This window comes from Rhagoletis zephyria, unplaced genomic scaffold (genome assembly GCF_001687245.7).
Source record: "Rhagoletis zephyria isolate East Lansing unplaced genomic scaffold, Rhagoletis_zephyria_1.1 Rzeph_scaffold_00497, whole genome shotgun sequence".
In the NCBI taxonomy this organism is placed as follows: domain Eukaryota; kingdom Metazoa; phylum Arthropoda; class Insecta; order Diptera; family Tephritidae; genus Rhagoletis; species Rhagoletis zephyria.
The window spans coordinates 112,976-128,882 of NW_016157581.1; the positions used below are offsets into that span (position 1 = coordinate 112,976).

Here is a 15,907-nt window from a genome sequence, read left to right on the forward strand (position 1 = left end):
GAATTTTTTGGAAGAGTTGCCACCTGTTAAAAAAGTTTAATTAAATTAATACGTGGAAACGACTAAACGGATTTGCATGAAATTTGGCACACAGATAGCTTATGATCTAGGTTAGAAAGTAGGCTACTTTTTTTTAAGAGTTTCCACCTGTTAGAAATGTTTAATTTAATTAATACGCAGAAATGAGTGAACTGATTTGCATGGAAGTTTTCACACAGATAGCTTATGAGCTAGGTTGAAAAATAGGCTACTTTTTTAAGAGTTACCACCTGTTAGAAAAGTTTAATTAAGTTAATACGCGGAAAAGTCTGAACGGATTTGCATGAAATTTTGCAAGCAGATAGCTTATGACCTACATTGGAAAATAGGCTAATTTTTTGGAAGAGTTGCCACCTGTTAAAAAAGTTTTATTAAATTAATACGCGGAAACGACTGAATAGATTTGCATGACATTTCGCACAGAGATGCTTATGACCTATGTTGGAAAGTAGGCTACTATTTTAAGAGTTATCACGTATTAGGAAAGATTAATTAAATTAATACGCGTAAATGACTGAACTGATTTGCATGAAAGTTTGCACACAGATAACTTATGACCTAGACTGGAAAATAGGCTACTTTTTTAAGAATTGCCACCTGTTTGAAAATGAAATTTTGCTCAAAGATGGTTTATGACCTAGATTGAAAAATAGGCAACTTCCTTAACCGGTTTTCCGATCAGAACGAAATTTAGTACACTTACTACGGATTTCGGAAAGATGGTCTTAGACTGAAAGTAAGTCCGATAACTCAAGGCCCCTCCCATACAAATTGGAATTTTCATATTACATACATATCTCTGGAAGTATTTGTGGGAGAGAGCTGAAACTTGGTATAGTGATATGTATGTGAAATCAATGATGGCATTAATCGATTGATGTTTTAATCAGTTAGTTAATTCGATTAAAATCAATCTGATTACAATTAATCATGATTAATTTTAATCTGACTAAACAGTTAATCGTAACCGCGATTAAAAAATTAATTATTTTCTTAATTTGATCAAGCAGGTTTGGTGATTAATTAAGTTATGCTGGAATTTCCCTGTGCACACAAATCAAGTTAATCCGGTATGGCTAAGTCGGGTTTCCTCATCAATCTAAGCAATTTGGTGTGCATTTTCATTAAGATATATACCAACAAACGTTTTACAAAGTAGGTTTGTAAAAGTTCGCAGTTTAGGTATTACTAATAACAATAATTATAATTTTTTTATATTACGTGCTTTTTATAAGCGTTAACACACAAAATAATTACTATAACTGGTGGTAATGAGAAGTGGTATTTTATCAAGGCCAGGTTACTAAATTTGAGTTGGAAATATTAGAACCCTCCGTGGCACCTCCAAGAAGGTTACACGTTCACGCGTCGTATACCTGGAACCATTTTAAGGTAAACTTAGAGGGATTGATATCTTTCGTATACCTAGCGCGCAGACGAGATTTTATAATTGCATAGTTTTAACTCGCTTAAAAAATAACGAGCTATAACGAAAAGGGCACAGAAATAAAATCTAACATCATTAAATTATTTTTCATATTTGTATAAAAGCGCGGGGTGAAACCCGCGGGTATAAGCTAGTATATATGTAATAATAAAAGCAATCATACGTTCTACGAAAGAAGAAGAAGAATTTTATGACTACACTGTAGTTTAGAATTAATAAAAAAGGTTATTTTACCTATAATAAAACTTAATGGCCTTATTCATAAAAAATAAAATAGCTTTATAGACCTCTATAAAGTGACATTTTCATACAAATTTTCGATTTATAAAGCAGNGTAATAATAAAAGCAATCATACGTTCTACGAAAGAAGAAGAAGAATTTTATGACTACACTGTAGTTTAGAATTAATAAAAAAGGTTATTTTACCTATAATAAAACTTAATGGCCTTATTCATAAAAAATAAAATAGCTTTATAGACCTCTATAAAGTGACATTTTCATACAAATTTTCGATTTATAAAGCAGTTAAAGTCTTCATTATTTTTTATGAATTTGAGTGTTTGTCTTTTATTTATATGCATACGGATAGGTACTATACTACATATTTTTTTATTGCTTAGGCTTCATTCAAGAAAGTATATTAATGCAAAGTGTTATACTATGAGACTCAACAAAACTAAATATAATAAGATATAAAATATGAAAGAATATAAAAAATACTGGTTTTACTTTCTTAAATATTATAATATTTTTATGTAGAGGCACTTGACAGATTCGCAGCTTCATCGATGTCTGTTTCCTTAACGACTATAAATTAGAGGAAAATTATAAGGCATCTGAAAAGCAAGTTTCAGTGAAAAGTCATTCATGTACTTACTTTTAATTTCATTAAGTAGTGCTCCTGGCATAGTCTGATAGGTAACTGATGAAATTGCCTATTTATCAATTCCCACATTGCAGCAGCGGCAGCGTAGGCGATGTTAAAAACAGTGTATGCTTAAATAAAGCAGAGTATATCCACAGCTTTAATATTTAATTTTGTATTGTTTTTTATCCAGCAAATCCCTTTTTAAGACGTTTAAAATTATATTATACGCCTCACAGCAGACAACAAGTAATTCCGCAATGACACGCGATACATAAAAATACGATGAAATATTAAATTGCCGGTAATTGAGTATATTGTACGAAAATATTCGTACATTGTACGAATACAGAGATGTAGGTTTCGTAAATTTTAAAACCATACGTAAATATTACGAATGCCTTCCTACAATATACAAAATTATTCGTACAGAGATTTGTTCAGTGCTTTACGAATGTGTTTCGTAAAATAAACGTAAGATTTCGTAAATTGTACTGAAAAAATGCCTTACGAAAGTCCTTTCGTAATATTTACCTATGGTTCGTAAAATCTTGTTTCGTTGTGAAAAATGTGTTCGTACTATGAACGAAAGTTTCGTACATTGTACAAAAACCAAGACTACGAAAGTTTTTCGTAGCACTTTTACGAAATTTTATTTTTAGTGAACGTAAGAAGACATAGATTTGAAAAAAGTTAAGGCGCTGGTGGCGCCTATGTCAAAAGAAAAAGTTCAAGAACAATATTAACAAAAAATTTTCAATGGAAATTTGAGTAGATAACGTTACGCCAGGTAACGTCACGTCAGATAGTTCAGCTGATTAAACATAAAGCAGAAAATATTTCTACATTTAAAAACTTGGAAAATTAGCCTTAAACATTTCCAACATTACTACAAAAACTTTTATACAAATAGTCTTGCCCAATTCGCAGGGTTTTGCAATTTTGTAAACGAAGGCAAAATCCACTTCATACTGTTTAATTTTTTTTACTGAATAAGGGGCCATTGAATTGCTATGCAAATCTAAATAGACGTTTTTAAAATTTTTACTTTTTTAGTATTTTTTTGTAACATTTTGTCATACGAGTGTCACATAACGTCAGTTTGGAAATACCCTTATATATTGTTATTTCAATATAGCACATACATACATACCTTTTTTATTTAAATAACTCACAGTATGTGCTTATTAAAAAAGAAAACATAAAAAAATGTATTTATGAAAAAAACATCAAAAGCAAAAAACATAAATGAGGAAATTGTAATGATGGTCATACACGTTTTTAGCCATCTTAAATTTAAAAATAGATTGTGGACATTTGTACGATCTGCAGTCAACACATTCCTCTTGCAAAAACGACCGAATCATGCAAATATTTATTCACATTTCAAAAATTCCCTACATTTTAAGATATATAAAAAATCTGCCCTTCTACGTACGCATTTTTCCAGCCAAAAATCCCTATATGTAGGGAATTTTCGTTCGTTTTGCGCTTTACTAGTAGATGACATTGGCCATGATGACAATTTTGGTACTAAAAACCATGATAAAATCATAACAAGGTAAAACCATTGAGAGGCAGCCTGATGTTTGCCAACAATATAATTTTAAATTCAAAACTCAAACTCACACACACATTCTCATTTTCAATCTCAAACAACAACAATTGTGAACAATTAATTTTTTTTATTTTCAATTTTATATGATTTTAAAGTGTCGGCAAAGGTCAGAAAAGAATCATGGCCGAAGAATTGAGAGAACGAATTTACCATGTAATGTTTTTATCATGCTAAAAACTGCTTGCCTGTGCTTACCGATTTTCCCAGTGGGTATTTAAATTTTTTTTTTTTGGTTTTGTCTATCTGGATTACTGTATACATTTATTTTAATGGTAATTTTCTATTCATTTTGGTGTAAAAACAAATTAAACGTTTATAATTTTACGTGTACAAATACAAGTGCTGCGAATTAAAATAAAGAGAAAAGGTAATAGGTGACTCGCTGAGTAATCGTTCCTGAGTTTCTACGTAAGTCAATTCAAGTCTACGTCTTTTATAACCCAGCTTTTGCAGATTTTTTGCTTTTCCAGAATCCAAAACATATCCTTATATAAAAACAATATTGCCCGGCGAGGCTCGACCAGTAAACAAATTGGTTGTTATTTGAAATTTTTGCTTAAAATAAATCTTCCACACAATAATAAACACAATGTACAATCTGCATCTTGTTATTTTTTGCATTACAATATAATTGTCATACTAGAGTTAAAAGGGTGTTTTTGCACTCTATGACACCTTGCTTCATATATCATAAAAATTATTCGAGGCTCTATCTATAGTTAGGTACATACTAGGGATGTTTCGAATGGCATATTTTTCACATTCGCGAATGCGCATGCGAATGTTAGGAATACCATTAAAAAATTTTATACATTTTGTAAATTACTAGAACATTGAAGGAGTACTTAACCTAGACAGTGTTTTAATCTAGTAGTCAAAGTTCAAAAGGGGCATATTATACTTCAAAATAACAATTGCTCACTAGGAACGCTGGGGGGTGGATCGCTCAAATATTTGCGGGCCAGATCTGTCGTATTTTAGTTCTCCACCAATCAAGATGATTTTCACCGAGATGAGCTCGCTTTTCTTTAAGACAGACCTTCAATTGAGCTTTGATTTCACATTTTTTAATGTCTGCAGATTCATCCGAGCCTTCGCTTTCGATGGGGGAATCTAAAATTATTTTTAGGTTCCTTATATGACTTAGCGGTAGGGTCATTCCAGCGAAGAAGACACCTCGGGTAAAAAAATAAATTACATAAATTGTCTTTAAAATCTACGAAAACGGTAAAGCAGGTAGAACAATGCTATAGAAATAGATTTTTATCGATTTATTTTTCACTTTTTGCTCTATTTTATTTTTATAAATACAAATATACATAGTATGCTGTAATATTTTTGCATTAAGTTTTCAAGGCTTTTCTCGTGTACTAAAGGTGACAATGCAAAGAATAATTATCCAAAAGAAAGAACAATTCATGAATTTTAAAATGTTGGTAACCTTTTAGAAAAATAAGTTTATTGTAAGAAGTTATAAGAGTTCAAAAAAATGCTTACTAGATGTCCCACCCGTCACAGCAAAATATGTATTTTTTAACGTAACACACAAATTCCTAAGTGTCCCATTGTTTAAAAGAGGTCCCCTTATTAAAATTATAATAAATATTTACATCAAACCAGCAGTGTTCATTTTACTCACGAACTATGTATCCTCAAAAGGGGATTCATCCCACACGTCACAAAATGTTGTCCCACTCGCCTCAAGCTTAAATAGGTTTTGTTTGTATTTGAAAATATAATAAAGCCATTAAGGATAAAATGGTACTTAACATTCTACCAACTATATTCGGTTTCGTAATAAACTGATATCTGACTTCAAGTGTTAACAATTTGACACTTGTCCAATCAATAGTTAAAGAGAGTTTACTAAAAGTTTGAGCAAAAACGAGTTAAAATGACCCACCCGTTACTTTGGAATGCCCGGTACTTGGTGAAGACCCATGAATGTTGCTTGATATTCTACTTACCCGTTTAGCGCCTGAAGCTAAAAGCCGGTTATTGTCCGCACCCTGTAGCTCGTTTCTGTAACAATTCTCTACCAAGGCGAAGAGACTTGAATTGGCCGCCCTGTTCTCTACTGCTAATGAGTAGTAGAGAATGACGTATATTCTCTACCAGTAGAGAAATAATCGGTAGAGAAGAGTTACAGAAACGAGCTACTGGTTAGACACACTCAGAGCCATTTCAACAATATTAGAGTGGACTCTCTGCCCATGTACACATTTGCATTCGCAAAACATTCGTATCATTTGATGCGAATGCGGATGTCGAATGTGAATGTGTAAAATGATGCGAATCATTCGCATAACGAATGCGAATGCAAATATTCGCAACATCCCTGGTACATACATATGCATGAAAAATAACGAAGGGTTCAACCAGTTGGATGATTGAATCGTTTTAGATGTCTAGTTAAATTTTCCTTATTTGACAAGCTGAATCCAATCCGCCAGTGACCTAGCTGGAGGCTATTCATGGAAAATATTTTTACATGTGCCGGATGAATGAAAATGGAGGCTATTCAAGACAAAAAAAAAGTTATGAAAAAAGTGTGTCCGCATAGGACGTGCGTAACGCAGGAAATGCCCATACGTACATACTTATGCATGTACAGCGTGGCGACGAATAACTGTTACCCAGGTTTTTTTGAGAAATAGAAGAGTCCTTTATAGATTTTGCGAAAAAAGTATGTTATTGTTAATTTTCCACAGATTTTACTTTAGTTGTATTAATTAGTTTTTAAAATTTTAATCCTTATTTACATTTGCCAGCAGTGTAAACTTTGAGAGAAAAGTTCATTTGGTACGCAGGTCCTCGTCAGTTAATTTGTTCCATATCTTCTGTAACCATAGGCTAATTTTCTCCATTTTGAGTCCCTTATACTCCCCCTTCTGTCCAAAATAAGGCCTCATACTCAAAAATCTAATAGACTCCGGACTGGTGACTAGGACGGCCATTCATTCGACCAACCTTATACAGTTTTTTTCTTTTTTGTACTTTTTTTATACAAAGCCTAAGAAAAAATACACCTGAAAAAGACTTGCGTGAAAATTAAATTTTCTCTCAAAGTTTACACTGGTGGCAAATGTAGATAAGGATTAAAATTTAAAAACTAACTAATACAACTAAAGTAAAATCTGTGGAAAATTAACAATGAAATACTTTTTTCGCAAAATTTATAAAGGACCCTTTTATTTCTCAAAAAAAACTGGGTAACAGTTATTCGTCGCCACGCTGTATATACATATAATATAAATCTAACTAAATACATATATACATACATATTATATGTATACCTGGAGATTTTTTTCGTTTTGCCGCTCCGCCTGTACACTTCTCTGCCAATTATACCACCCATTTGACCACCAAGTGAATGACCAACTATATGGAATTTCTTTATATCCAAGCCCAGCTCAAACATATTAACCAAGTATCTCGCAAGTACTGATCCAAGCTTCGATTTTATAATTAAAGAATGATATAAAAATTAATGGATTAGACATAGATACATACATACATATCACTAGATTCGAGTGTGAAGTCGCTAAGTACACTTTCGTGAAAACTCATATTTTATTATACTTATGTAGGAAGCAAGATCTGAGTTAGAAGTACGTACTACCACTCCGTAGGACCTGGGTTCGATCCCAGCCCGATCAACATCTAAATTAGTATAAGTTGTTTCTAACAGCGGTCGCCCCTCGGCAGGCAATGGAAAACCTACGAGTGCATTTCTGTCTTGAAAAAGCTTATCATGAAACCATTAACTTTCGGAGGCGTTGCACACATATAGATTTAGACGATTTGGGCGGCCAAAAGTGATATTATTAAAAGTTAACATATATGAACATAAATGTGTGGCTTTATTTGGTACTACACAAGCCTAGGAACCACACACTATCCCTGCCACTCACGCATAACGCCGGTGTGTGCTACTTATACTTAGTATACGCATCTGTGCCCAACAATCTTATGAAAACAATGTTTTAACTGTCATAATTTTGATTACAACTGAATAATTATAATTTTAGTGATGGATGCTAACAGTGTTGCCAGAAAAATTTCGTTTGGAGCTAAAATGGTCGAAAAAAAGCTAACAACATCTAAATAATTCTAATAGTAGCTAAAATGAAGAGCTACATTTTTTTTAAGTGGAGCATTTATTGACGTAAAGTTGTTTTTACAGTTTCCGCAATTTTAATAAACACAACGAATTTTATAAATTTAAGTGCTGAAAAAAACTTTTAAAACCAAAATAAGGTTCATAATGTATTTCGAATTCATTGCTACGGCAATTATTTGTATGTATATACTTATATAAACTAGACAATGAACTAAAAATATTTGACAAACTGTTAAAATCTGCAGTTTCGGATATTTGAATTGACCATAAAAACTCGGGTTACGAATCATTCTTCGCAAAATTTTTGTAAAAAATTTCATCTCCTTCTCTCCTTACGGTAAAACTAAGAAGGTAAATACAAAATCCGCGCGTTCAGAAAAACGATTTTCTTCTAATTAATTTTTGAATTTTTTTACCTAGATCGAAGAGTTCATGGTGGAGTCGGCATTTTCCCATGGAATCAAATGTACGTTTTTGCACTGCATTTCGAACTTGTAGTTTTATCAACGCTTAAATTTTGGCTTTCCTTTTAAACCACCGTCTGAGCTTATCGGAGCTCGAATTACTGCCCGGTATAGTTTTGTGTGCTGCTGCGCACGTTGTAGAAACTAATCGACCTACTTGCCCATTTTTACAACGCTTTTATCAACTTGCAGTATTGTATGTCCAGACCACCATTTTATATACTATAAATATAGCAAAGGTATTTATGGCAAACCTAGTCTAGATATCAACCTCGTCGTAGGTATCATATCAAAGACATACAATTAGAAGAACTCTAGGGATAGATGTCGCCTCGCCAGAAGAAGTTAAAAATATGCACTACATGCGCTACAGCGGAAATGGACGACAAGCCATTCCTTTAAATGAAATTAATTGCTGCTATATGTATGTATGTACATATGTATGTAGGCATATACTAACAGCCCGATTCTGTGCACTTGATAAATTGAAAATCTTTATAATTTGTCATTTTTTTATTATTTATCAAGAATTGGTATTCTAGCACAGAAACCAAAAGCTTTTTTCTTGATAAATTATCAAGATTGAAAATGCTATTGACAAATTGAAATTTCATGTGAAATGTAGACATTTTGTATATTAATAAATTTGTTTCTAACAATTAAATACTCCATGTGCCGGCATTTGAACCTGCGACGCACGGAATTATAGTCGACATCTCTAGCTACTCGGCTACGACAGTCAAAAGCTTTGTTGCTTTTAAATCCATATTTTTCATATGTGACAATGAAATCAGTTCCACACATGTGGAAATCAGTTCCACTTATGTGGAAATCGTAGAGCTTTTTGTTTTATAAATATTGACACAGAATACGAGAGAAGCTTTTACTTGATAAAAATCTTGATAAAATTTCTTTACAAAAAATTTATCAAGAAAACACAGAATTGGGCCGTAAATGTGAGCAAACAACATTTTGCTTGCATAGAGCGTGTGTGAATCGGTAACAAAGTTCGCGGCAAGTAAATTTTTGACAAGTTTGAGGTGAATAAAATTTCAGTAGCCCATAGGGCTAGTGAAATTTTTGACAAATGCATAGAAAATTTTGACAATTGCAAAGATTGTTGCTGTGTGTAATTTTTCGTAAAATAAAAGCTTAAGTTGATGAACTGCAATCAATGATGGTAGATGTTTTCTTAAAATATTAATTTCACTCAATTTGTAATAGTTTATTGCGCATAAATCTGCGGTTATGAAAAATTTACTGCTGTCAAAAAAGATTTCATTTCACACAGCAGATTGGCAAAACTGTCTCACCATAGTAAAAATATTATTCAACAGCTTTCCCCATAGAACTTTGCTACCGATTCACACACGCCCATAGTCTTCTGTTCTCTTTTCACTGCAAGTTTAATTATTTTAGTACCTATTGCAAAATTTTATACAGACAAGACTAAAAAGTATAAAATAAATTAAAAAAACAACTTTTTAATGTACCACGCTTTTATAAATGGACTAAAATTAGAAAATAATATATCTCAGTCCCATAGAACTTGTTTTGATAACTTTTGATTTTGAAATTTTAGCAAAAGTCATTATAAACAATTTATGAGATTGAAAATGAAAAGCGTGGGGCGCATGTAATAGGCCTGAATTGAAATTGAAGAGTAATATATGTATGTATGTGGGTATATTAATAACGACCGCTTAAAATCGATCTCAAATTTGTACTTTCGCTGTAGAAATTTTAGGTCTATGTTATGTATGTAGTTTGAATATTGTCAATTAAATCTTCGCTGTATAAATTTTAGGTCTATGTAATGTATATAGTTTGAATATTGTCAATTAAATCTAATGCTTTGTATTGCATGCGCTCCACGTTTTTACAACGCTTTTATCAACTTGCAATGTTGTATGTCCAGACCGCTTTGAATTTTGTATGTCCAGACCACCATTTATACTAGCTGCATTTTTTTGTAAGCGAGCGACAAAAGAACGCTCAACTCGGGTAAAATTTCCTTTTAGCTACTTAAGCAACCCTGTTGGTAGCTGGCAAGAAAATGTGATTAGTTTAACGGGATTTAGATACAAAAACCAATTTAAATGAGTAATTATTATTAAACTGCTGCTATATGTATTTATGTACATATGTATGTTTATACTAAATGTGGGCAAACAACATTGTGCTTGCATAGTCTTCTGTTCTCTTTCACTGTAAGTTGAATTATTTTAATATCTGTTGCAAAATTTTGTACAGACATAACTAAAAAGTAAAGAATAAATAAAAGAAAATAAAAACTTTTTAATATACAACGCTTTTATAAATGGACTAAAATGTAGAAAATAATATTTCTCAGTCCCACAGAATTTGTTTTGATAATTTTTGATTTTGAAATTTTAGCAAAAGTCATTATAAACAATTTATGACTTTGAAAATTAAAAGCGTGGGGCGCATGTAATACACTTGAATTGATATGAAAAGTAACATATGTATGTATGTGGGCATATGAATAACGACCGCTTAAAATCGATCTCAAATTTGTACTTTCGCTGTAGAATGTTATGTAGTTTGACTATTGTCAATGAAATCGAATGCTTTGTATTGCATGCGCTCCACGTTTTTCGTTTTCAATGTCATTAATTGTTTATAATGACTTTTGCTAAAATTTCAAAATCAAAAGTTATCAAAACAAATTCTGTGGGACTGAGAAATATTATTTTCTACTTTTTATTCCATTTATAAAAGCGTTGTATATTAAACAGTTTTTTTTATTTTATTTATTCCATTTACTTACCCACCATTTGTATTAGGAATGGAACTTTTCTAAATCTTAATCGAAATAGAATAACATGAAGGTATCGAAAATAGCCTGAGATCGCCAAACCCAAGTAAGTTTTAGTCAACACTTGTACAATGATGTTACAGATTTTTAATGTTATTATACTACCAAATGCAACTAAAACTTTCTAGAGCTCAAAAAGTTCTAGATAATCTGGAAGAGAGCTAGGAGCTAAAAATCCAGCTTTAGGAGCTAAATATAAAGATAAAGAGCTAAATCTACCTGGGAAATGATATTGCCTTTTAACAAAATTTAGTAAATATTTATTTTTTCTAATTATTTTCTTTGGTGGCCGCTGAGGTGTAGTGGTAAGCAGTGCACACTTCCACTCCGCAGGGCCTGGGTTAAAGCCCTGGTCAAAGCAACATCGCATAAAAATGTAGAAAAAAGGTTTTTTCTTAACAGCGGTCGCCCCTCGGCAGGCAATGGCAAACCTCCGAGTGTATTTCTGCCATGAAAAACAGCTTCTCATAAAAATACAATCGCCCTTTGTACGACAACATAAGGCGCACGCCATAAATCGAAGGAAAAGCTCGGCCAAACACTAACGTATGTGTAAGCGCCAATCTATTACACAGGGCAACACTGATTTTGATGAGGCAAATGCTAAATTTTTTATGTGCTGACTACGAATCCGTAAGTATAAAGTTTCCATCAGCTCCAGATATTGAGAAAAACGTGGTGAAAGTGTAAAAAAATCGCGTTTTTTGCAATATGTGAAAAGCCTTTACAAAGAAACAAAAGGTGATAGAAGCTTTCACTTAAGTCTAAATTAAAGCTAGAACTCTCTTCTACTATCCCCGAAAAGATCATCCCTACTCCTCGACCCGATGGTCACTTATAGACATTTATTGAAAAATAAAAATAAAAATAATGGAAAATTGTGCTATAGAAAATAAAATTTTGCCAAAAATCTGTTTTTGCGGTTCAATAAATTACCATAAGTGACCTTAGGATCAAAATATCGGAATGGTATTTTCAAGGGTTGTAGTAGAAAGTCCTAGCCTCAATTTAAGCGTAAGTGGAAGGTTCCATCACCTTTTTTTTTAATAGCGATAGATACTCAAACTTCGCCAAAATCAGTTTTCGCTGTTCAATAAATGACTATTAGCCCGAACACAATGAAAACGACGAGCTACGGACCAAAGCTGTCAAATTATTTTAACACGTACTCTTAGGTAGATATTTATTTTGGCGACGATCGGGCTACGCGACGGCTGTGGTTGTGGCCAGATTAGATTTATTTCCATTTTTCCAGCGACAGATAAGGTTCTTCCTCTTGTTTTATGTCAAACTCATACAAATTCGTGATGTCGCTGCCGCGTTCAAAAAAAAATCATGTCGTCATCGACAAAGCGTTTAGATAATGAAGATAACAAATTGGGAGCTGTGGCCAGCGTTACCAGGTTGACGTTTTTAACGTCATTTGGACGTTTTTTGTATCTTGTTGACGTTCGGACGTTTTTTGTGCAAAAAATTACGTTTTTTACCTTCCCAATAATTTTTCTCTGTTACTAAATCTTGTAAGTAGAACTGATTTTGAATTATTTTCTTAATAAATCGTAACAAGCTTTGTTTTTTGCAGCAGCTTCTTCAAAAGATATTTATCCTTTGTACACAAATGACTTAAATACGATGCAAACCAAGCGTACGCGCATTTTTTGGATTCTTGGATTAAGGATCCCGCATTCAAAGGCTGGTTTTGTAAACACTTGAGGTTACGAGGCTTATTGCAATGTTTGCAATTGCACATTAAAAGCCAAATCAGGGAAAGCTGATCAGGAAAGCTGAACAGGCGCGCTCGCAAAAGCACCAAAAAAGCTGTAGCAGCATAAAAAGTCAGAAAAAAGTAGGCGACTTTTTTAAGACTTCATTGAAAATGTAATGAACGCAAAAAAGGCTGAAATATTGCTATGTTCCTTCTTAGCAGAACGTAATTTAGCATTTTCGACAACCGACCACCTAACCAAATGTCTACAAGAGAAAAAAAATATATTAAAAATCAACACGATTCTTTAGCAACTTAAAACTTGCACTTAATTACCCTGGAAAATAATGGGCTACAAAACTGCATACTCAAAAAATTCTTAAAAATCCGAATAAAAAGTTGAAAATCTAGCTGAAACTTTGCAGTTTTTTTGCAATTTTTGCACAAATGAAATGTGGATTTATATTTCGTTTGTTATATAATGAGCTAGGCTTTTATGGAAAAATTATAAACATTAAATAAACAAAAGCAAAACAGCCACAATCGATCAAAATATTGATGACTTAATCAGCTGGTCACAAGTGTATATATAAAAATATTTTTATATTAACGATCTCAAACCAGTTTACAATGAATTTTAAATGTGCTCTGTCGAATAATATACCTTACATATACACTTATGTACCTTTGTATACAATAAAAGTTTAGTAAGAACAATTCTGTGTGCATACATTTGAAAAGGACGTATTTGGGTAGAAAATGACGTTTTCTCAGACCAAGAGCGACGTTTTCTCATGCCGAAGACCTGGCAACACTGGCTGTGGCCCGTAGCTCGTTGTTTTCAATGTGTTCAGAACTTATAAGTGACCATCAGGTCAAGGTGCAAGGATGGTGTTTTAGGGAAAGCAGTCGAGAATTCTAGCTTTAATTGAAGCCTAAGTGGAAAGTTCTATTACCTTCTATCAGCTACTCAAATATTGCAAAAACGCGATTTTTTGCCACGTTGACCTCGTATTTCTCAAAGTCTGGAGTTGATGGAAACTTTATACTTACGGACTCGTAATCAGCACAAAAAAGTCTATCAAAAACATCTTTAACATTTGCAGCTACAAAGTTTTTTCCAATTTTGTTGCCCTGTGTTATTAATTACTTTCTAAGGCCCACTTGCAGAACATCCAGAGTTAAATATATAATAAGCTTAGGGTTAAATTTTTTTGTTCCCAAAACAGTCAGCATTGAAAACTGTCAGCAAAAAAATTGCCAAAAATCAACGCGATTTCTCAGAAACTTACACTTGCACTTAATTATACTTAAATTTAATGGGCTACAAACTGCGGACTCAAAATTTTTCTACGAGACTGGAATAGAAAGTTGCATCTGTATGTAAATTTATTGAATATTCCTGAGTTTTGCACAACGTTTGGAAGCATTATTTTTATGTATTTTGTTGTAGTATAGACTATGCTTTTATAATAAATCAGCGAAAAAATGTGTCTCTCTCTTTCATCTTCTTAGGACAGATATAGATCAGAAAATATTTTTTGCCGCCAAAATCGACTAAATCTACCTAGGTGCAACGTTAAATTGCAGGTCCCTGCTTTTTGTGTGACAACATAAAGGTGCACGCCACAAATTGGAAGAAAAGATCGACCAAACCAAACAAGCAAAAGTGTCAGCGCCAATATATTGCGACAATTTTGTGGCAATTCAAACCAGCTCGGACTTTGCTAATATTTTCTGAAAGTATACATATCCAGCAATAAAACACTCGATGGATTTGCAAAAGTTAGCTCGGGTTTTTATTTTATGACCTACTAAGGTTTTCATATCCCGTCCCAAGTAGTTTTCAAAACAGTGGAAAAATGGTTAAATAAATATCGAAATTGAACAAAATCGTGTGGGAAATATTTTCGAAGGACATTTTAACCCATTAGCTCCCGCCCGAAAGAGTCGTTTCGACCCCTACTTCAATAAACCCCTCAAAAAGCAACTTTGGAAGTTCGTTGTTGTGTTCTAGAAAATTATTCATCTGATACTTTTACTAAGGGTCTTCTCACGTTCCCTGGGTATTACTAAGCAAGATAAATTAAAAATTCATTGTTTCTAAAAGGATTAAGATACTTGTCTTATTTATTCCCGTTTATCTATACTTCTATACTAATTATATAAAGAGAAGTCCCTTTTTTTTGTAACAGGTAATCTCGCGAACGGCTGGTCCGATTTTCATGAAATTTTGTATACAAATAGCTTTCGGTAACCACCATGTTTTAGGCTAAAAAAATTTTACTTTTCTTCGGGTAGGTAGGTGGACCAGGGACCGGTCTATTCGAAAAAATCTTATTATAGTCCGATGTGCTTAAAATTTAGTACGTAAGTAGCTTTTTAGCATATATTAGCATATATGACCCATTTTTTCCGGGAAGTGGTCCAGGACCGATCTATTCGAAAAAATCGAATTTACGGTCCGATTTGCTTAAAATTCGGTGCGCAGGTAGCTTTTTAGCATGTATTAGACTTAAAGCTATTTATATTCGAAATTGCATGAAAATTGGAAAACAGGAATCTATAAGCTTATCCAGGCAAAAAGCTACCTACGTACCGAATTTTAAGCAAATCGGACCATGAATACGATTTCTTCGAACAGATCGGTCCCTGGTCCACTTCTCGGACAAAATGGATCATATATGCTAATATATGCTAAAAAGCTACCTACGTACCGAATTTTAAGCAAATCGGACAGTAAATACGATTTTTTTGGAATAGATCGGTCCCTGGTCCACTTCTCGGAAAAAATTGATCACATATG

General features: G+C 33.0%; 1 protein-coding gene across 3 annotated transcripts in view; it reads right to left on the bottom strand.

Moving 5' to 3' along the window:
• Window positions 1-15,907, bottom strand: part of LOC108359968 (phospholipase A1 member A-like) — a 155,313-nt gene that overhangs the window by 56,432 nt on the left and 82,974 nt on the right. For 2 of the 3 annotated variants that reach the window (XM_017612085.1, XM_017612083.1), the window contains one exon: window positions 7,267-7,424. In XM_017612085.1, the coding sequence (XP_017467574.1) occupies window positions 7,267-7,424 (158 nt within the window). Of the gene's footprint in view, window positions 1-2,452; window positions 2,484-7,266; window positions 7,425-15,907 lie in introns of those variants that run through there. The other variant, XM_017612084.1, reaches the window with a different exon arrangement.